The sequence below is a fragment of the Schistocerca piceifrons genome, chromosome 3 (assembly GCF_021461385.2).
Source record: "Schistocerca piceifrons isolate TAMUIC-IGC-003096 chromosome 3, iqSchPice1.1, whole genome shotgun sequence".
Classification (NCBI taxonomy): domain Eukaryota; kingdom Metazoa; phylum Arthropoda; class Insecta; order Orthoptera; family Acrididae; genus Schistocerca; species Schistocerca piceifrons.
Genome location: NC_060140.1, coordinates 597094843 through 597117524, shown reverse-complemented (window position 1 = coordinate 597117524; position 22682 = coordinate 597094843). Strand labels below are relative to the sequence as shown.

The window sequence follows — 22682 nt, the reverse complement described above, 5'->3', positions numbered from 1 at the left end:
GAGCCTCGGATCAAAACTATTAGCGAATGTGCCAAATCAGAATGGTTCATGAACGACAGAAGGGGTTCGATAAGAAAGAATTTTGCATACTCATGGACAACAACATAAGGAAAGTTCACCGAGGGTCAACTGCAGATGATATAAGAATCGTAGCATGTGGGGATGATGTGTTGTTTCAGGAAGAATGTGAGCAAAAATTAGAAGAACAACTAAAAACCTGGCAGAGAGAAGTGAAAGAAGCTTGCATGGAAATAAACTTAAGAAAAACTGAAATAACGAAATTCACAAGGAGAAAAGAAAATAATTAAAGATGTAACTTGGAACGGAAAAATTATTAAAGAATTAGATGCTTCCAGATATTCAGGAAGTAAGCCAAGAAAGGAAACATCAAAGATCAAATTTCAGTGAGAACAGGAAATTGGCCGAAATATTATTGTGTGTCGGAAATAATTAGAAATTGGAAAGTATGTGTCAAAGCAAAGACCACGACGTACAAATCATTATCTGCCAATTTTGATCTTTGGGTCAGAATGTTGGACTTGGGCAAAGAAAGTTCTGCACGGAACACAAAACAGAGATGCGCTTTCTACATGGGATGGCTCTGAGCACTATGGGACTTAACGTCTATGGTCATCAGTCCCTAGAACTTAGAACTACTTAAACCTAACTAACCTAAGGACATCACACACATCCATGCCCGAGGCAGGATTCGAACCTGCGACCGTAGCAGTCGCGCGGTTCCAGACTGAGCGTTTCTACATGGGATCCTGAATAAGACGAGAGGGAGAGGATAAGGCATGAAACAATACGAAACATCCTGCAGACCAAACCCCTGAAAGGACCTGTGGAAAGTAAGAGACCTATATGGTTGGCCACATTAAAAGAATCGGACTAGAAAGACTTCGTAGAAGAACCCTAAAATGAACAGAATCTGGACGAAAACCAATTCGAAGACGATGAAGAAGACGGATAGACCAGGTGAAGGATGACGTGAACGTGAGAGGAGTGCAGTGGGAGGAGATGCTAAATGATAGACCATGGGAGAACAGAGAAGCTTGGAAGAGACTCTGAACGATTGGCGTAAACAGAAACGTTTGCGGAAGAAGTAGTTTGGTTGAAGATTCAAAATTACTGCTCAATATTTTAATGGTTCACCAACCTGTAATTGCCCTCTTTTATAGAACTTTTGCCATTAAAGGTGTTGAAATTTTGACTATCAAAGCAAGTGGACATGAAAAAATGCGCTACACTGTTGTCCTTTCCATGTTGTGCTGACAGTATTAAACTTGATCCAATGAACATTTTCAAGCGCCAAACAATGTCAAAACCTTTTGAAATACCACTAGCTGCTGCTGCTCACGTATATGACAAGGTTTTGATGGAATAGGCTGATGTGAAATTAAGGATTAACAGAGTGTGGGAGGGAGGGAAATGGGCTTTATTGAAGAAGAGTTCTGTTCTTGTGCTAGATCAGTTTAGCAGCCACCTGAAAAAAATTGTGAAAGAGAAATTGAGACAGGGAACGAAAGAGCTTGATATTATTCCGGGGGAACTTATTTCACAACTGAGACCTCTTGATGTCTCGATAAATAACCCATTGAAGTGTATTTTAGAAAGGACTGAAACAAATGTATAACGAATGAAAAATCAACATGAATTCACGTGGAAGGGAGCTTTAAAACGACCTACAATCAAGTAAGTGTGTCAGTGGATAGAACAGGCGTCAGTTTGGTTTCATAAACTAAGAACGTTATTAATCTGGCTTTGCAGTCTAATAATAATAATAATAATAATAATAATAATAATGGTAAAATGTTGTTTAAAAAGTGCTTAAAAATCAAGATGCGTCTTATAGTCCGTAGAGTCTGATGCGTTTGTTCGTAAAATGGGGTAAGTTATCAGCTCTATTGCTATCAATGGCGTCATCAAGCTGCAAACGAAAATTACCCCCCTCTAATTTTTGCTGTAATTCGTTGATGAAGATACTCTCCTAAATCTTGGATTCGACGACTAATTGTAGTATCAGACAAAGGAATGGGAAGAAGCCGTTTTTTCATGCACTCTCCAACAATTCTGGTCACCACGTTATAAGCATGCGTAGAATGCAATGGGCTTCATACATTGTGTAACTATGAGTTACGTTGCACGACGCTAGAAGTGCTTTATTCAGGAATTTCGGCTGCTTAAAAAATGATGATTCTTGTTCTCCCCTGTAACTCAGTCTCCCAGAAAAACTCTCTATTGGCCTGAACACGTCATGACGCCTTAATTTGCTAGATAGTATACGATCAACAGAAAATACTTTCAAGCACAAAGTACACTGCGGACGCTCATAATTGTTCACAACAGTGCACGTGAAACAAAAATCTACGAGTAGTGTTCCGTAAGAAAAGCAGCACTTTTTTCTGTGCCAATTTCGATTGAGAAAACGCCGAATTTGTTCTAGGACATGGTGGAATATTCCTATTTTCAGCCGCTGTAGTTTTATGAAATTCCGACTGGTGGTTGCGCTATACATTATCTTCAGAATGGCATTTGCAACGGAGGTGCGTTCCAAGCAGAGAGCTGTGACTGAGTTTCTTTTGGCGGATAATCAGATCATTGCAGATATTCATAAGTGCTTGCAGAATGTCTACGGAGACGTGTCAATGAACAAAAGCACTGTGAGTAGTTGAGCAATGCGTCTGTCATCGTAGCAACGAGGTCGCGCAAACCTGTCCGATCTCCAGTGTGCCGGTCGGCCTCGCAGTGCTTTGACTTCTGCAATATTGAAACGTGCAAACATTGGCATTCGAGGTGATCGACGGTCACAATCAAACACCACCTTGCACAACTGGACGTCTCTGTTGGTAGTGCTGACGCACTGTTGCACCAGTGGGGTACTCGAAGGTGTGTGCCCCGTCAGTTCCTCGCTGCGTAACACAAGATCTTACTAATCAATGAAGGACCGTCTGTGTGCAACTGCTTGCGCGTTAAGATGTTGATCGCGACCATTTGTTGTCTAAAACACGTATTTATAATTGTGAACCGGAAACTAAACAGTAATCCATAGGTGGCGCGATACCTACTCTCCTACGAAGTTCAAAGCCACACCCTCAAGTTGGTAAAGTCACGGCGACGGTCATCTGGGAATATGAAGAGGTTATTCTGTTTGTTGCACCGATCAACTCTGAAGTGTGTTATGATACCCTCAGAAAACTAAAGAAACAATTTCAACGTGTTCGTCGCCGCGAAAATGCTAACTAACTTTTCCATGACAACGCAACGCCCCACACAAGTTTGTGCACCAAAGAGGAGCTTACAAAAACTCATTGGACTGTTATTCTTCATCCACCCTACGGCTCGGATATCACACCTTTCATATGTTTGGTCCAATGTGGGATGTAGTCCACGTGGAGCAGTACTTGAAACATGGGGAGGCTACTGATGCAGCAAGACGCTGGGTCTCACGTCGACCAGGGTAGTGATACCATGCGGTCACAGAGACCCTTCCAGTAAGGTAGCGCAAGGCCATAGCACTGAAAGGAGATTATATTGAAAAACAGAATTCTGTAGCCACGAGAGTGGGGAATATTATGATTCATTGTAATCCTAAATAAAACCAACCTGCTTTCAGGAAAGAATTTTACTGAACGCCCCTCGTACGTACCTATAGTTGTATTTTCTGTACCTGTCTTTTCTATCCTCTTTACCACTTTTCTTGTTGGCCTTAGGACGTTCTTACTTTTTACTTCCACTTGAGAAATTTAAAAACTTGGCTACGGTTTCCGCTTTTTTCAAGTTTATAACAAAGTCACGAAATAATAAAAATGGTTTGAAAAGACAACAGTCGCTTCTGGCGCCAACTGTAAATGGCGATACCACAGCCTTGAGGTTGTGACTGCAGGCTGGCCAACTTCTAAAGTGAAATTCCTCCGAGGCCACACAGGCTGATAAGAATTGGAATTTCCCACAACTGTCTTCTTTGCCACTAACTTCTAAACAAATCCACGGTGACCCAAGCTGTCATCCGTCGTGCACCAGAGCCCAGCAGCGCACATGTTGAATACCACTGCTCTAGGACGTTCGGACTCACGGCTACGTCAGATATTAGAAAGGAGAACTTATTCTAAGTGTGTGAGGAGGTGTAGGAGTTGGTACAGAGTATGAACGGAAGTCTAGGTGCAGAGCAACTCGTTGCACTAAACGCAGTTGTAAACTGACCAGCCGTAAAGTACAGCAGAGTAGATTTGAGAGTCGGAGGGCGAACGTACCTTGGAGAGGCCGGCGTAGGGGAAGCGCTCGAAGCTGAGCTGGGCGTCCTCGCCGGGCAGGCCGTAGCGCTGTCCCAGCAGGATCCTGGCGGCGGCCAGCGTCGGCACAGACATGCCGTCGCCCAGGAAGAGCACCGCGCTGCGAGCCACCTGCCGCAGCGGCTCGCGGTCCAGCGTCGTCTCCAGCCGTTCGCGGGCGCGAGCCCTCCAGAAGTCCGCGTCTGCCGAACAAGAGACTCTGTCACCGGTCGCTGTCTCGCAAAACTTCCCTCGGTGGGTACAATTTTCGAACACTATATAGCAATGTGGTCAGGTAGGTTCTTCCAAATAAACCGGTATTTCGATGAGTAATCACTCTCAAAACAATTTTTTTTGCACGTTTCATTCCTTACCCAAGGTGCAGGATAACTGTAGAACTGGTTCTTTTCATCCAGTAAATCGAAGTAGTTCTCCGTTGACAATATGTACGAGATGGTTATGTTCTGGCAGTCACCGAGTATTCATGAGTAACCCTCCTCAAATCTTAATCAGAACGGATTTTTTTTTTAAAATGGGGCAGAGATAGAAAGACAGATAGATCGATAGATAGAAGGAGAGACAGAGAGAGAGAGAGAGAGAGAGAGAGAGAGAGAGAGAGAGAGAGAGAGAGAGAAGGGGGCTGGTCCACCTAGATATTACTACGAAATTACAGATTTCAGCGCTTTGTATCATTGTATCATCAGATGCGACAACAGTTAGTAAGGCGGCAAGATTTTGCCACGGTACGTTAAATATTCCTGTAGATTTATATGTGCCAACGGCCTTGCCGCAGTGGTAACGTTGGTTCCCGTCAGATCACCGACGTTAAGCGCTGTTGGACTTTGCTAGCACTTGGATGGGTGACCATCCGGTCTTTCGAGCGCTGTTGGCAAGCGGGGTACACTCAGCCCTTGTGAGGCAAACTGATGAGTTACGTGATTGAGAAGTAGCGGCTCCGGTCTCGTAGGCTGACATACGGCTGTGCTGACCACATGCCCCTCCGTATCCTCAACCAGTGACGCCTATGTGGTGAGGATGACACGGCGGCCGGTCGGTACCGTTGGGCCTTGATGGCCTGTTCGGGCAGAATTATTATTATTATTATTATTATTATTATTATTATTTAGATGTATATGTACGTTAGATCACATTTTGGAAGCAAAATGATATTAACCACTTTATTGTCTGCTACTGACTACCGAAACAATAACAATGCGTTTCTGGAAGGTAATTAGGACTGGGCATTGTTAGAAAGTGCCAAGTGATCGCGCATTCTTTTTATGACGCAGTCAGCTAAGTAAGAGCTGGGAAGCATCTTCTCGTATTCTGTAGCGGCAGACTTTTTCCTGTCCTGACGGAGAACAATGCGTGGTGCCTGTTGCTTACGATACTAGACGCCACAGAAACCCCGTAGTGCGGGCGGGGCGGGTGGAAGTCGCTATCTGACGAGAGGAAAATATTTCAGAATAGTTTACCTGGAGAAAGAGCGTCGGGGATGGAAGAATGCGAAGGGACTGCATTTTAATGTGAAGCTATTCGTGGGGTCACTAACGATGCTCGGGAGCTGACCTCTGTTGAATCTCCTCACGAAAAATGCCGGAGCATCCCTCAAGTCGAAAAAACCAGAGGCGCATTAAGGAGGGAGATTATAGCCGTTCAGAAGTTGTTCTGAAAGGAGTATGAGTTTCAAGTGATTGGCTGGCAGACTCAAGGTCCATGTAATGGGAGGAAATGTTCTTGTGATGGCCACTAGGATTCGTTGTATGGACCGTAAACGTAAACGTCGCTTGTCCGAGTTGGTAGCCGCGTGTGGTGGGAGAAAATTACTTTCATGCAGACAGCTATCAAGGGTACTGGCCTCCGAAGGTCGCTAGAAGGGATTTCGCTGGCAGGAGCTGGCGGTCAAATTTTAAGTTGCGTTACTTTTGACAAGGGGAGAGCGTTAGTCGTTTTACTGAGACAGAGTTCTTATTCTTGAGTCGAATTTCTGTTCCTGGCCAGTGGGCAAGCAGATATCTGTTTTGTACTGAGGTGATTTCAGTCCGCGGAGTTTTCGGACTGCATATTGCGTCCAGTGAGTAGGCAGCAGGTAAGTCACGTACATCATCTCCACAGCGGCCAAAGCCCCAGCGAGCAGATCATGTTTGCTGTAAAACTACTGTCCGCAGCTCATGGTCGTGCGGTAGCGTTCTCGCTTCCCGCACCCGGGTTCCCGGGTTCGATTCCCGGCGGAGTCAGGGATTTTCTGTGCCTCGTGATGACTGGGTGTTGTGTGATGTCCTTAGGTTAGTTAGGTTTAAGTAGTTCTAAGTTATAGGGGACTGATGACCGTAGATGTTAAGTCCCATAGTGCTCAGAGCCATTTGAACCATTTGTAATACTACAGTCCGTGCTTCGTTAGGTAATATGTGCACTCCAGTTCGGCGGACAGGGAAACACAATTTTTTTTTATTTTTTCTGAAAGTGTCAGCCGGCTTGTGAGTCCTTTGTTTCTCACCGCTAATCAGTATCAGCCATCTTTGTATCCTTCTAATAAATGTGGCAGGCGGTCTAAAGTCAAACGTACATTCTACCAATCTCGAAATTGCATGTAAGGTATAATTCGATAATGTGTATTTTATATTTGTACATTTTTTGCATTCTACAAGTTGTTTTAGAACAAACTAGTTATACTATCAGGTTGTAATTCTTTCTAATAGTATCACGATAAGAATGATTGGTTTGACGTGTTAAGCTGAAGTGTAGTGAAACTACGACCCGATACTTCATTTCATGGAGATCCCTAGCTGCAGGATGTTAGTGAAATCATTTATAGATGTGAGAATTCAACTGCAGCCAGAACATTAAGCAGCCACATATATGCACCCCATATGTTGCACCCGCTGGGGTTTACGGTTTCACCAATACAGGGTGTACCGGGTATAATCACATATATTTTTATAGGTGTTTGAGGTCGGGGTACTGAACAATATTACATCAGTATTTACATCATTTGCAGACTAATAATTGTAACCGTTGCAACTCATGTGACGGACGGTTGGTTAGCACCACCACGTAGTTATGACAAGAGCAAAACCACTCTTGTTTATTTTCACCTGGGCAGCAAGTTAAGTGTTGAATTGTGAACGCATCGATGCAAAACTGTTAATCTATACTGACAGGCGTAGTGAAGCTGGTGCAGCACGACTGTGCAGAAAATATTAAATCGTAAAGTTTGTGAAATGTTTGTGAGAAGACTCTTCAGCACAGAGATAAAATAACAAATACTCTCAAACGGGTACACATTAAAGTATCACATATAGAACTATCTTCTCTTACACCGGCTATGCTCAGTATTTTCGTCATAATCTGTGAACACTGAACTGTTCAAAGTAACGTACCTTCCTCTTAATAACGAATCCTACACACCTCATACAATTTTCTGCTACTGTTAGGTTTTGTTACTATCCTACCACGTTCAAATTTCTTTCCTCGCAGCTATGTTAACCTTTCGTTACTCAGGTGGTTTTTTTTTTCTCGTGGTTATCTCTCGCTGGACAGACCCCTACCAGAAAGCCAAATGGGGGACTAATCTTTTGCCAATGTTGAGAATAATCTGATATTGCGTAGTTATGGGCCACGTGTTCTGTAGATACACATTACGTACCTTTAATGCAGTGGTTTTCATTAGCTTATGCATTTCCACGCCGCTGATCGTTGGCGATTCTTCCTCCTATAAGGAGCAGTTAATAAGTGATGAACATGACACACTAAATTTTTTCTGAACAATAAATGTCTTATCCTTCCATTTGACGACCTGTTTGTGATTTATGAGTTACAACGAAGGTGGGCTGGACTGCACTAGCAAGCAAATAGACAAGTTGCTCGTAACATTGTGAACATGGCACCTGTCAATCGGAGGTAACCACCACAAGGAATGACGAGTACTCGATCGCACTAACCTTTCCTCAGGAAGGATTGATGTAAACTAATAAAAAAAAAGTCCGCCGCTCTTTGTACGGCCACACGCTCTTCTAGCGTTGATGAAAAATTCCTTAGGTCCTTCTAAGGCGATTGTTAACAGAGTCACTTGAAGCTGTGGTTCATCTTATGCAGGGTACACTGCAGCCAGGCACATTGTCTCTTGTGTTCGACTATTTTTGCCATCAGTATTCTGAGCGTATTAATCGGCCCGCCACGAATTCCTCTCCTGTGCAAACGTCTTCATCTTAGAGTAACATTTGAAACCTACGTTCTCAACTGTCTGCTGCATAGAGCCCAATCTCTATCTTCCTCTACAGTTTTTACCCTCTAAAGCTCGCTCAAGTACCATGGAAGTTATTCCATGATGCCCTACCATTCCGCCTCTTGTTGTTGTCTGTGTTTGCCATATACTGAATTCTTCGACGATTATGTGGGGAACCTCCTCATTCCTTACCTTGTGAATCCACCTAATTTTCAATATTCTTCTGTCGCACCACATCTCAGATGCTTCGACTCTCTTCTTTTCCGGTTTTCCCAAAGCCCACGTTTCACTGCCATACAATGCAGTGCTCGAAACGAACATTCATAGAAATTTCTTCCTCAAACTGAGACCTGTGTCTGAGACTAGTAGCCTTCTCTTAGTCTATTCCGCCCATCATGGCTTATTTTGCTGCCGAGGTAGCAGAATACCTTGAGTTCATGATCACCAATCCTAATGTTAAGTTTGTGTTCGATACAGCGGGTCTAAATTAGTCTATTGCGATATGCATTTTATTGCTATGTATTAACACTGACAGTAAAATACGATGAATAACCGGAACTCCAGTAGCTTCAGCACCGTCTTAGCCCGTGCCGACTGCACCGCGATGCAGCAGTTCTTATTCCACACAACTTACGTCAGAGATTGTAGAAAACTTTCGAACAGCTGCAACGCACAGTTGTCTTTCGGGAGCTACTTAAACAGATCCATCACACCACTTTCAAATGGAGACGAGCTTTATTGAACAAAACTGGACTACGTAAGAAACACAACTAGAGGCATCAGGTTATGAGGACATCAGGCCAGAATTCGAAATGGTTTATAATCCTGTGTTTCTCTTTTTAGGTCAACACTGACGAATCGCCTTTCGGTTCACTATCTGCCCCCTTCCTCTTGCACCGGAATTGTTTCAGTACGTAATGAGCTGACATGCATATACGTAGATGTATGGGGCGAGAGCGCTTGGTTAGTTCGCAAAAATAGAGGTCGCTTGCACTTGGGGCTAAGGAGGATATTGAGATAAAGTTTTATATTAATAAGATGAGCTATTATTAATTATACACGCTACTACTACTACTACTACTACCACCACCACCACCACCACCACCACTATGTTCATTAAGTGTTTAGACTGACGCCGCGCAGGATTAGCCGAGCGGTCTAGGGCGCTGCAGTCATGGACTGTGCGGCTGGTCCCGGCGGAGGTTCGAGTCCTCCCTCGGGCATAGGTGTGTGTGTTTGTCCTTAGGTTAATTTAGGTTAAGTACTGAGTAAGCTTAGGGACTGATGACCTTAGCAGTTAAGTCCCATACGATTTCACACTGCTGCTGCTGCTGCTGCTGCTGTTGTTTTGACTGACGCCTGAAGAGAAGGCACACCGATGAACCTGTATGGCTCACACGATGTGGCGTGACACGGCGTACATCTTTAAAAAATGGATTTTATCCGAACGATACGGCTTACACTTTAACGGACCCACATCCTCCCTCAAAATAGCCGGCGTCGGCCGCTATACACGTCTGCCACCATCCGCACTGCTCCTGGAAGCACCGCTGAAACATGTTGGCAGGAAGTTTCTCGTGACAGTCTCTTCAGCCGAATTAAATCTATCCCCAGGAAGGCGTGCTTTCATGCGGGAAAAAGAGACGAACGTATGGTGAGGGACCAGTTGAGTGCGGTGGGTGTGGCAAATGTGGTAATCTGTTGCATTGTGAGTTGTTCTTGGACGAGGACAGAGCGATGTGTAGGAGCGTTGTAGAGCAACAGAAAAAGCCAAGGATGTTGACGAAGAACTCAAGCACCTAAACGACCAAGGTTTTATTTACTGTTGCATCGTCTCGGACGAATTCTATGACGCGAACCCTTCCACTTGAATAAAAAAAACAAAACAAAAACAGTTAAAACATCATCTTCGGCACGTCTTGTCGCAGTTTTTACTGTCGTGACGAAGCGCCTTTTTCCAAGTGCTAGATTGTCGCTCCAATTGAGGATCGTACAGGAAATACCATATTCAGTCTCCAGTATGATACGGTTGAGAAACGTCGGACCACCGTTAGCACTACCGATCCGGTCCCCTCAAATCATTGTGCGATCATCTCTTTAGCTTCGCGTCGGAATGCGAGGTACACCGTGCGGGTTAATATGTGGTATGTTCAGGTTGTCAGTCAGAATTTACTAGCTCGTACCATGACTAACTACTACTACTACTACTACTACTACTACTACTACTACTACTACTATTACTGCTGCTGCAATCGTGGCCGGCCGGAGTGGCCGAGCGGTTCTAGGCGCTGCACTCTGGAACCGCGCGACCGCTACGGTCGCAGGTTCGAATCCTGCCTCGGGTATGGATGTGTGTGATGTCCTTAGGTTAGTTTGGTTTAACTAGTTCTAAGTTCTAGGGGACTGATGACCTCAGAAGTTAAGTCCCATAGTGCTCAGAGCCATTTGAACCATTTTGCTGCAATCGTCTACCATTCAGGAGCGGTTGGAACGCACCAAAATTGAAATCTCTTCAATCTTGCGTTCACCTCGCTTTGTCTGTGGCTGACCAGTACGCACATCATTCTCCAAATGGTCTCTCTGTTGCGGGAAACGTCGATTTGTCTCATGTCGTTGTCACCGTAAGCTTTCTGCAGCATCTGAAACGTTTCGGTAGCGGTTCTGCCTAATTTCTGGCAGAACTTTAGGTTTGTCCATTGTTCCAACTGTAACATACCCGGGTCCCAATCTCGCGGTCACATTACCGTCACAACTACCGTAGTTATGTGTACAGTGCAAGCACGACCTCTTTCTGAGATGAAAAATGAACTGGCAGGCTGTCATCTCAACGTACTAACTATGCGCCCTGGTGCGTCAAATCGCCGCTAAGCGCCCAGTCGCAGAACTTTACTACGTAGATGTTTATACGGTGTTTAGCTGTTTGCATCAAACGTCTGGATGTGATAGGTCACATCGTGGGAAACAACTTGTTTTAGAGACAAAATAAAATGTTCGCTGATAGTTCTCGTCAACACTAGGTATCCTTTTGTCTTGATTAGGCACCTGGGAGGCGGTAGGGCTTAAGCACTCTGGGAGTAAAAGAGAATAGGTCAAGCCAGTTCACTTATAAAACATCTTTATACATATAGAAACATTCTCTCCTAAGGTTTTCTTGCTGAAAATCAGTCTATAAATTTACAGGAGTACTTAATATACAAACGCAGCACACATGGTTAGTAGACCTTGATAGTTCGGTGAAACCTTGTCGTACCAGGGTCGGCGAACTCTAAATGACGCCTACCACTGCCTGAACCCGTTAGTGGACATTTTGTCTCTAGCAAGAGTTGTGGCCACTTAAACTGTACAATATCCAGACATGGAAGACCTGTTGATGTGACAGTAGCTTTATGCTGATCTGTATGACAGTGAGGGAGACGACACACCTTGTTAAGGTTCTACGAAGCTTTTGTCACACTAAAGGAGTGTTGGCGCATGGACTACGATGCTTATGGTAGGAATAATAAGTGCTCACTCACGATCGTATTGCAGACATCTGTTTAAGCAGTTGGACATTTTCAATAGTGCTTCACCGTGTATTTATTTCCTCATGAAGTTTATTGTAAATAATCCACTGCACTTAAAAAGGAACAATGATGTACATAATTACAATACCAGAAGAAAAAAATAACATTCATCACTCCTCATTAAGGTTTTCATTAGCAAAAGAATGAGTGCTCAATGCTGCAGCAAAAATTTCAATCACTTGTCCAGTGACATAGATAGCAAAGTAAAATCTGGAAACCAACTGAAAGTGTGTCTCCTTCACAAATTATCATATTCCGTAGAACAATATCTGTTACTGTGACATGCAAAAGGTCGCGGATAGAAATTACTAAATCACCTCCGTATATTTAAAAATACCTTGTGTGACTCCCGGAAGTTAAATGAGAAGACAAAGATGAGGGTCACAACAAACATAACGAGAACCGAATTTCTGAATGTTGGCGACAATACCATGGAGGATTTGGAGGTTGCGCCAGTAAGCTCAGGGGACGTAAATCTTAAGTATCCGGGAATTATGACGTCATCAACGAAAAATGTGGAGATAATATAAACAACAAAACAGTGTGAGGCAGGAGAGCCACACGACAACTGAGCTCAGTCTTTTGGAATAACAATATAAACAAACTGATGATACATCATTCAGTTGTTGAAAATTTCGCTTGCGTACGAATCGGAAACATGGGTAACAGAGAGGCATCAGCTAAAGAAGTTGCTCGCGCTAGAGGTGGACTTCCGGAGATGAAGTTGTGGCATCTCCAGGCTGTACCATTTAACAAATACCGTCATGAGAAAGGCTATGAGGGTTGGTAAATAATAAACGGACACCTTAGAGATGAAACTTCCAAAATAGTGTGGATACCTGGAAACGATGGACGATAGCAGGTGGCAAAAGAAAGTGTGGCAGTGGAATGAAGAAAACATGAAAGACCTAGGAGAAACTGGAGCTGAGATGGCCGGGACGCGATGCCTGCGAGAGGACTACAGGGAGGAGAATGGTAGAATAAAAAGAAGGAGGAAACAGGGAGCGAGAAGAGGCTCCAGCTGTAGAATACTGGTAAGATTCTGACGATGTGAAATGACTCGTTCCGCGTCATTACGATTTATCGTGCATATGATCCATGGAACATGAAACTAATTAAAGCTAGGAACGATCATATCTGCACCTGCCATCGAATCACCATTAAATCAACACACCGAATTCTCTCTCACATTCCATTTTGTTGGTGATTAGCAGAAGCCGTGCTATACAATCGTCATTCAAAGAATATCTTGCCGTTAACACCAGGACAGCAACTGCCTTTTCACAGGTACCGAACTTCTGACGAGTGGCGTGTTCTTTCAATTTTTATAGTAAGATGCCATCTGTTCTTTCGAACATGTCCGAAAGAACAGATACCATCTTCATACAGATAAGGCCTACCGGCCAATGATCTTCTTCAGTGCGGATGCACTCACCATTGCTCAAACTCTCTGGAAACGTGAATCTCACGGGGAGCATGCCAGAGATAAGTCTTGCTGCAGTCGCACTATCCTCTGTGTCCTCGATGGCTGAGTCGGATAGAGCATCTGCCATATAAGCAGGAGATCCCTGGTTCGAGTCCCGATCGGGGAACACATTTTCAACTGTGCGATGTTTCTACAAAAATTACGGGCTACATTCCAATTATTCGCTTGAAGGTGTCCTCGCATGGACGTTCCACGCAGGTAATGGCGTGTTTAGAATATATTTCGAACTTTATTTAAGACGTTCTGATACTCTGGTTAAAATATTTGCACAAAATGATTTACTGGGAGTAATTTTACGTAAAAGAGTAACATTTAATATCTCTTTGTTGGCAAGACATTTCGTAACTACAGCTTGGTACATGCGAAGTATCTGAAATTACTGATATACTGAATTTTTGTGTGATTCCTCAAATTTTTCCGGCCGGAGTGGCCGAGCGGTTAAAGGCGCTACAGTCTGGAACCGCACAACCGCTACGGTCGCAGGTTCGAATCCTGCCTCGGGCATGGATGTGTGTGATGTCCTTAAGTTAATTAGGTTTAAGTAGTTCTAAGTTCTAGGGGACTTACGACCACAGCAGTTGAGTCCCGTAGTGCTCAGAGCCATTTGAATCTCAAATTTTCTCTGCATAAGGAGTATTCGACGAACTTTTGGGATTGCATGTGGATTACGCTAACATCTTGCCAGGATATTTCGTTTGAACACCATTCCACCACCTTCAGGTTAGAGTTTTCCCCTGGAGATTCCTAGTTCGCATAGATAGCTTAATAGCAAAAACTAGGTAAGCAACCTCTGTCGCGTTTTGCGCCCCCCCTTAAATATTGCTTCATCTATGGTGCGCAGACGCGTAAGTAACGGTGATACGACGTGCGCGCTCTCTGTGTGGATGTGCACTCGCAGAGTTAAAACTCAGAGGTCAAAACTTAAAAAATTAATCATCTTGTTTTCACGCCAAATAAATTTCCACATTTAATTACTGAATCCGAGAAGGATCTCGTAGAGGCCAAGATGGCCAGCGCCCACCAAACTACGGGCGTCCTTCGAACGTTGGAGCACTGGGTAATGTCGAGTCTTACGGAGACAGCCCTGCAGAGGAGCTGGAGTTCTTACAGGGTGTGTCCAACGACAATGGATATTCGCCACATCAAGTCAGCAAAGGCTCTAAGGAGGAAAAAAAGTGACCATCCACAAGATCAGGACGAGAAGGAGCGGTTGCAAATACAGAGCTATTTGGCAGAATCTTAAGGAAACATTATGTCAAAGTAATCATCCGCCTACCTACAAAGACTTGTGCCCTTCTCGGTTCCGTAAAGGACGATTTGGGATGACTGAGGCCTTGAATCTACACTACACAATACCTTGCCAATGTGGCAAAGTCTACAATGGTCAAACAACACGCAAGTACGTGAAAAGTGCGCAGCCAGTACGTCAGCCACAGATGAGCACAGTATCTCCATACGACATTCCATGGATTATTCTGCCATGGAAATCGTTACCTCGACGAAATCCTTCTGGGATTCCGTTATTAATTACCTGATGCCGATAACACACCCGACATGCTCCTTCAATCCACTGGCTGAACTGGCAAACCACAAGGAGCTGAGTGAGGCAAGACAGAAAGAAAAAGACTCCCCCCACTCCCACTACGGAAAAAAGAACAAATACTTAAGGGCTCAATGTTGGCAGACACCACTGATGGAAACGGCAGTTTCCTGTTCTATGCGTTCCGTTACCCATAGTCTCCAAACCTCTAGTTTAATTGCGGCAATGTAAAACCCGTAATGTGTTGCTAATATAGGTCTTAATTTCAATTTTTCGGGTGAATGCTTTACAAACTATATGTTGTTGTTGTTGTTGTGGTCTTCAGTCCAGAGACTGGTTTGATGCAGCTCTCCATGCTACTCTATCCTGTGCAAGCTTCTTCATCTCCCAGTACCTACTGCAACCTACAATCATCTGAATCTGTTTAGTGAATTCATCTCTTGGTCTCCCTCCGCGATTTTTACCTTCCCCACCAACAGATCCCCGATCCCTTCTTCTAGTCAAGTTGCGCCACAAATTTCTCTTCCCCCCAATTCTATTCAATACCTCATAATTAGTTATGTCATCTACCAATCTAATCTTCAGCATTTTTCTGTAACACCACATTTCGAAAACTTCTATTCTCTACTTGTCTAAACTATTTATCGTCCACGTTTCACTTCCATACACTCCATACAAATACTTTCAGAAACGACTTCCTGACACTTAAATCTACACTCGACGTTAGCAAATTCTCTTCTTCAGAAGCGCTTTCCTTGCCATTACCAGTCTACATTTTATATCCTCTCTACTTCAACCATCATTAGTTATTTTGCTCCCCAAATAGCAAAACTCATTTACTACTTTAAGCGTCTCATTTGCTAATCTAATTCCCTCAGCATCACCCGATTTAATTGGACTACATTCCATTATTCTCGTTTTGCTTTTGTTGATGTTCATCTTACCTTAAACCTTAAAGTTTTTATTCCTTCTCCATGGATTTTAATTCCTACTCCGAATTTTTCTTTTGTTTCTTTTACTGCTTGCTCAATATGCAGATTGAACAATGTCGGGGATAGGCTACAACCCTGTCTCACTCCCTTCCCAACCACTGCTTCCTTTTCATGCCCCTCAACTCTTCTAACTGCCATCTGGTTTCTGTACAAATTATAAACAGCCTTACACTCCCTGTATTTTACCCCTGCCACCTTCAGAATTTGAAAGAGTGTATTCCAGTCAACATTTTCAAAAGCTTTCTCTAAGACTACAAATGCTAGAAACGTAGGTTTGCCTTTCCTTAATCTATTTTCTAAGATAAGTTCAAAATGCTTCAAATGGCTCTGAGCACTATGCGACTTAACTTCTGAAGTCATCAGTTGCCTGGAACTTAGTACTAATTAAACCTAACTAACCGAAGGACATCACACATATCCATGCCCGAGGCAGGATTCGAACCTGCGACCGTAGCGGTCGATCGGCTCCAGACTGTAGCGCCTAGAAGCGCACGGCCACTCCGGCCGGTCTCTAAGATAAGTCGTAGGTTCAGTATTGCCTCACGTGTCCTAACATTTCTACGGAATCCAAACTGATCTTCCCCGATTTCGGATTCTACCAGCTTTTCCATTCGTCTGTAAAAAATTAATTCGTGTTAGTATTCTGCAGCCGTGGCTTATTAAACTGATTGTTCGGTAATTTTCACATCTACCAACACCTGATTTCGTTGCTATTGGAATTATTATTTTCTTCTTAAAGTCTGAGGGTATTTCGCCTGTCTCATACATCTTGCCGACCAGATCGTAGAGTTTTGTCCGGGCTGGCTTTCAAGGCTATCAGTAGTTCTAATGGAATGTTGTCCACTCCCGGCGCCTTGTTTTGACTTAGGTCTTTCAGTGCTCTGCAACTCTTCACGCAGTATCGTATCTCCTATTTCATCTTCATCTACATTCTCTTCCATTTCCATAATTCTGTTCTCAAGAACATCACCCTTGTATAGACCCTCTTTATACTCCTTCCACCTTGCTGCTTTCCCTTCTTTGCTTAGAACTGGGTTTCCATCTGAGCTCTTGATACTCATGCAAGTGGTTCTCTTTTCTCCTAAGGTCTCTTTAATTTTCCTGTAGGCAGTAACTATCTTACCCCTAGTGATATGCGCCTCTACATCCTTACATTTGTCCTCTAGTCATACCTGTTTAGCTATTTTGCATTTCCTGTCGATCTCATTTTTTAAATGTTTGTATTCCTTTTTGCCTGCTTCATTTACTGCATTTTTTTTAGTTTTCTCCCTTCATCAGTTAAATTCAATATCTATTCTGTTAGCCAAGGATTTCTACTAGCCTTTGTCTTTTTACCTACGTGATCCTCTGTTGCCTTCACTATTTCATCTCTCAAAGCTACCCATCCTTCTTCTACTGTATTTCTTTCCCCCCATTCTTGTCAATCGTTCCGTAATGCTCTCCCTTAAGCTCTCTACAACCTCTGATTCTTTCAGTTTATCGAGGTCCCATCTCCTCATATTCCCACCTTTTTGCTGTTTCTTCAGCTTTAATCTACAGTTCATAACCAATAGATTGCGGTCAGAGTCCACATCTGCAGCTAGAAATGTCTTACAATCTAAAACCGGGTTCCTGAATCTTGTCTTACCATTATATAATATATTTGAAACCTTCTAGTATCTCCAGGCTTCTTCCGTGCATACAACCGTCTTTCATGATTCTTGAACCAAGTGTTAGCTATGATTAAGTTATGCTCTGTGCAAAACTCTACCACGCGGCTTCCTCTTTGATTCCTTACTCCAATTCCATATTCACCTACTACGTTTCCTTCTCTTCCTTTTCCTACTGTCGAATTCCAGCCACCCACGACTATTAAATTTTCATCTCCCTTCAATACCTGAATAATTTCTTTTGTCTGATCATACATTTCATCCATCTCTTCGTCATCTGTGGAGCTAGTTGGCATATAAACTTGTATTACTGTGGTAGGCGTGGGCTTCGTATCTATCTTGGCCACAATAATGCGTTCACGATGCTGTTTGTAGTAACTTACCCGCATTCCTATTTTCCCATTCACTATTAAACCTACTCCTACATTACCCGTATTTGATTTTGTACTTATAACCCGGTAGTCACCTGACCAGAAGTCTTGTTCCTCCTGCCACCGAACTTCACTAATTCCCACTATATCTGGCTTTAACCTATCCATTTCCCTGTTTTAATTTTCTAAACTACCTACCCGATTTAGGGATCTGACATTGCACGCTCCGACCCGTAGAACGCCAGTTTTCTCTCTCCTGATAACAACGTCCTCCTGAGTACTCCCTGCCCGGAGATCCGAATGGGGGACAATTTTACCTCCGGAATATTTTGCCCAAGAGGACGCCATCGTCATTTAACCATACAGTAAAGCTGCATTCCCTCGGGAAAAATTACGGCTGTAGTTTTCACCTGCCTTCAGCCGTTCGAAGTACCAGCAGAGCAAGGCCGTTTTGGTTAGTATTACAAGGCCAGGTCAGTCAATCACCCAGACTGTTGCCCCTGCAACTGGCTCTGAGCACTATAGGACTTAACAGCTGAGGTCATCAGTCCCCCTGCAACTACTGAAAAGGCTGCTGCCCCTCTTCAGGAACCACACGTTTGTCTGGCCTCTCAACAGATACCCCTCCGTTGTGGTTGCACCTACGGTACGGCGATCTGTATCGCTGAGGCACGCAAGCCTCCCCACCAACGGCAATGTCCATGGTTCATTGAATTGTAATTTTTGGGAAAATACGTTACAGCGATGTTCTATGCTCTGATCTAAGCAGATATATTTAACTATTTTTATTATTTATTGCACCAAATTGTGGCGCGTTAAAAGTGACCGAACGAGGTGGCACAGTGGTTAGCACACTGGACTCGCATTCGAGAGGCCGACGGTTCAATCCCGCATCCGGCCATCCTGATTTAGCTTTTCCGGGATCTCCCTAAATCGCTTCAGGCAAATGCCGGAATGGTTCCTTTGAAAGGGCACGGCCGACTCTCTTCACGATCTTTCCCTAATCCGATGAGACCGACGACCTCGCAGTTTGGTCTCCTCCCCCCAAATCAACCCAGCCTAACACAGACGCGTTAAAAATGAGTTTGACAGCTAGTTATATTGCAGCTGGCTGGAGTTCGGCGGAGAATGAGTAACAATCACCCCATCTTCAGAATAGGTCCGTGGATCTCCACCTGTATGCATGTGTGCTGCGTGATTGTGTGTGTGTGTGTGTGTGTGTGTGTGTGTGTGTGTGTGTGTGTGTGTGTGTGTAAGGGGGGGCGGGGAGGGGCGGTGGATGGGTTAATGCCACGGAAAGAGGCCGTGGAATTTCAAATAGATGTAAATTGCAGTGGTTTTGCAGAGATGTAGAGGCTTGCACAGGATAGAGTTGCGTGGAGAGCTACATCAAACCTGTCTTTCAACTGAAAAAAAAAAAAAAAAGAAAAAAAAAAAAACACCACCATCACCCCCACTGAAACAACAGAAGAAGAAGCAGCAGCAGCAGCAGCAGCAGCAACAACAACAACAACATCATCATATGGAAGACATTATTGGTGTTGTTATGCATCCTTGTGCGGCATCCCATGTACTTCTGTGCCTGTTGAACATTCACCGTCCAATTTGTAGCTTCAAAAATACTTCGTGTGAATCTTACATCCCTTAGTCATTTACTTATAGAGCTGTGCTCGTGACAGAGTGGGATGCGGGCAAGTGTTCCCGTTTGGCACATATTCCTCACGTCCATAAATGTCCATTACAAGCTAACAGGTATCTCGTTCACTGAACATTATTCTGCCTGGACGAGCTGCGAAATACCTGGAAGTGTGAATGCTTTAAAGATGTTGTACAGGCTGGTAAGAAACAGTCTAAAGAGTTTCTAAAGGTGTTGCAGGGGAGGTTGTGCTGATATATATCTGGCAAGGAAAAAAATTCGTTTCCTTCCGCCCTTTCAGAGTTATTTAGCATTGAAGTTAACCAATCAGATCGTCGCGCGTGCAAATTTAAGCTGCCGGCAAGAGACAGTGTGGCCAAATTTTTCTTCGTTTGGCTTCTTCAAACCGAACAAACTTAGATTTTGCTCGCCAGCTTAAATGTATCACTTCCGAGAAAGGTCATTTTAACGGGTAATTTTTTTGTGGTTGCTGGCGCTTAAATTTCCGCGCGCAACGACCTATTTGGCTAACTTCAGTGCTAAGTAACTCGGAAACTGTGCCACGTATAAGATTGTTTCTTAATTATTTCCCTGCACATCCTCTCCTGCAACACCCTTAGAAGCTTTTCAGACAGTTTCTGACCACACTGTATAAGCTTCAGAAGTTAAAAACTCGTAGCTAGTCATCAGGACCGCAGTAGCTGAGCAGGTTGCAGTATGCCTATTGGGATTAGTTCTTTAACTGTGAAGGCTAGCAGTGCCCCTTAAAAAGAGGGGACTTAGGCATTACTTAGCGGGACTAAAATGTCTTCTCCATAAATGATGTACGAAACCGTGTCTCCTGTTTTCGGTTTGGCATTGACAGCTGCAATTGTAAAACAGAGAATTTATTTCGGGTGTTGAATCATTTCATCATTAGAGAGTGACGAGTGACACTGCGAGTAATCTAAATCTGAATTTTTTTTTTTCGAATTCTACAACCTTAGAAGCTGCTAGCAGTCTCAGTACCGGCTTCCGACTGCCTATTCAGATAACCGACAATTATTTATGCCACCTCTGACTGTTTAATAGTTGTCTCTTAATTATACCGGACGTTACGTCTTAACAAAAACTTTTTGTCACAGGACGTGACGTTTTAAGTACCATTTGTTTTTCACTCTTAATGCGTCGGTGACAACTGCAGGAAAATTGCTTGGGAAAGGTCGTTGCCAAGGCTTCTCACGCAGATGATACCGCCTTGTGAATGATAAAGTGGACATAATTTTCTGAACTGCGGTGAATCAGATAAGAACAATTAATGAGTACTTTGCGTTCTGTTGTCGGTAACATAATACAAGGTAAACAAACTCGTAATTCTAAAAAGTGAAGGAATCCTGGGCAAAGGTTGAAAAGTTGCGAGAGACGCGATGGAAGTTTTGGGAATACATTACGGTTTTTCAAGTTCGGAGCTCTTTGGCTCTCATGAAATGGAAGTCACACGTACTTATCAGAAAGCTATGAGGCTCACATACACCGTAGATATCATATGCCATGTGTGCTGATTAAGGACAAATGACCGGGTTTCCAAAAAATCAATTTTATTTAAGGATATTACCTTTCTTACTGACATTCTTACTGCTTTTCTTGTGGGAGCACTTAGATCGTAGATTAGGGTGAAACAGGAAGATACGAATGAAATTCTGCTCTTCTTCGGTCCTACTAGGGTGATCTAGAGGCGATTGTGACGGCGTCATCTGGCTTCAAAAACGCTGGATAAGATGCTGTTGTTGTGAGTGTTTTTAATTTTAATGTTGCCATTTATTATTGTAGAGGTGTTAGATTTAATGTATGGGTGTTATTGTGCACGTCATATTTCCTAAGCTAACTGTTTCCATTAGTCCAAATGTTAAGGATTTTGAACGTCTCGCCGAAGATGCCGCAGCTTGTCTGGTACTGTATTAACATCTGACCAAAGTCATCGAGAAGCCACTACCGCGGTATTTCTTGTTTGTATCAACTAAAACGCGTACTGTTATTCGCTCGTGCTCATACATAAAACATATTAATCTGTGCAAATTCTACACTCCTGGAAATTGAAATAAGAACACCGTGAATTCATTGTCCCAGGAAGGGGAAACCTTATTGACACATTCCTGGGGTCAGATACATCACATGATCACACTGACAGAACCGCAGGCACATAGACATAGGCAACAGAGCATGCACAATGTCGGCACTAGTACAGTGTATATCCACCTTTCGCAGCAATGCAGGCTGCTATTCTCCCATGGAGACGATCGTAGAGATGCTGGATGTAGTCCTGTGGAACAGCTTGCCATGCCATTTCCACCTGGCGCCTCAGTTGGACCAGCGTTCGTGCTGGACGTGCAGACCACGTGAGACGACGCTTCATCCAGTCCCAAACATGCTCAATGGGGGACAGATCCGGAGATCTTGCTGGCCAGGGTAGTTGACTTACACCTTCTAGAGCACGTTGGGTGGCACGGGATACATGCGGACGTGCATTGTCCTGTTGGAACAGCAAGTTCCCTTGCCGGTCTAGGAATGGTAGAACGATGGGTTCGATGACGGTTTGGATGTACCGTGCACTATTCAGTGTCCCCTCGACGATCACCAGTGGTGTACGGCCAGTGTAGGAGATCGCTCCCCACACCATGATGCCGGGTGTTGGCCCTGTGTGCCTCGGTCGTATGCAGTCCTGATTGTGGCGCTCACCTGCACGGCGCCAAACACGCATACGACCATCATTGGCACCAAGGCAGAAGCGACTCTCATCGCTGAAGACGACACGTCTCCATTCGTCCCTCCATTCACGCCTGTCGCGACACCACTGGAGGCGGGCTGCACGATGTTGGGGCGTGAGCGGAAGACGGCCTAACGGTGTGCGGGACCGTAGCCCAGCTTCATGGAGACGGTTGCGAATGGTCCTCGCCGATACCCCAGGAGCAA

General features: G+C 44.0%; 1 protein-coding gene across 1 annotated transcript in view; it reads right to left on the bottom strand.

Moving 5' to 3' along the window:
* LOC124788230 (membrane-bound alkaline phosphatase-like) overlaps positions 1–22682 on the bottom strand; it is a 179221-nt gene that overhangs the window by 54504 nt on the left and 102035 nt on the right. The window contains exon 3 of the mRNA XM_047255412.1: positions 4254–4474. Within this exon, the coding sequence (XP_047111368.1) occupies positions 4254–4474 (221 nt within the window). The remainder of the gene's footprint in view (positions 1–4253; positions 4475–22682) is intronic.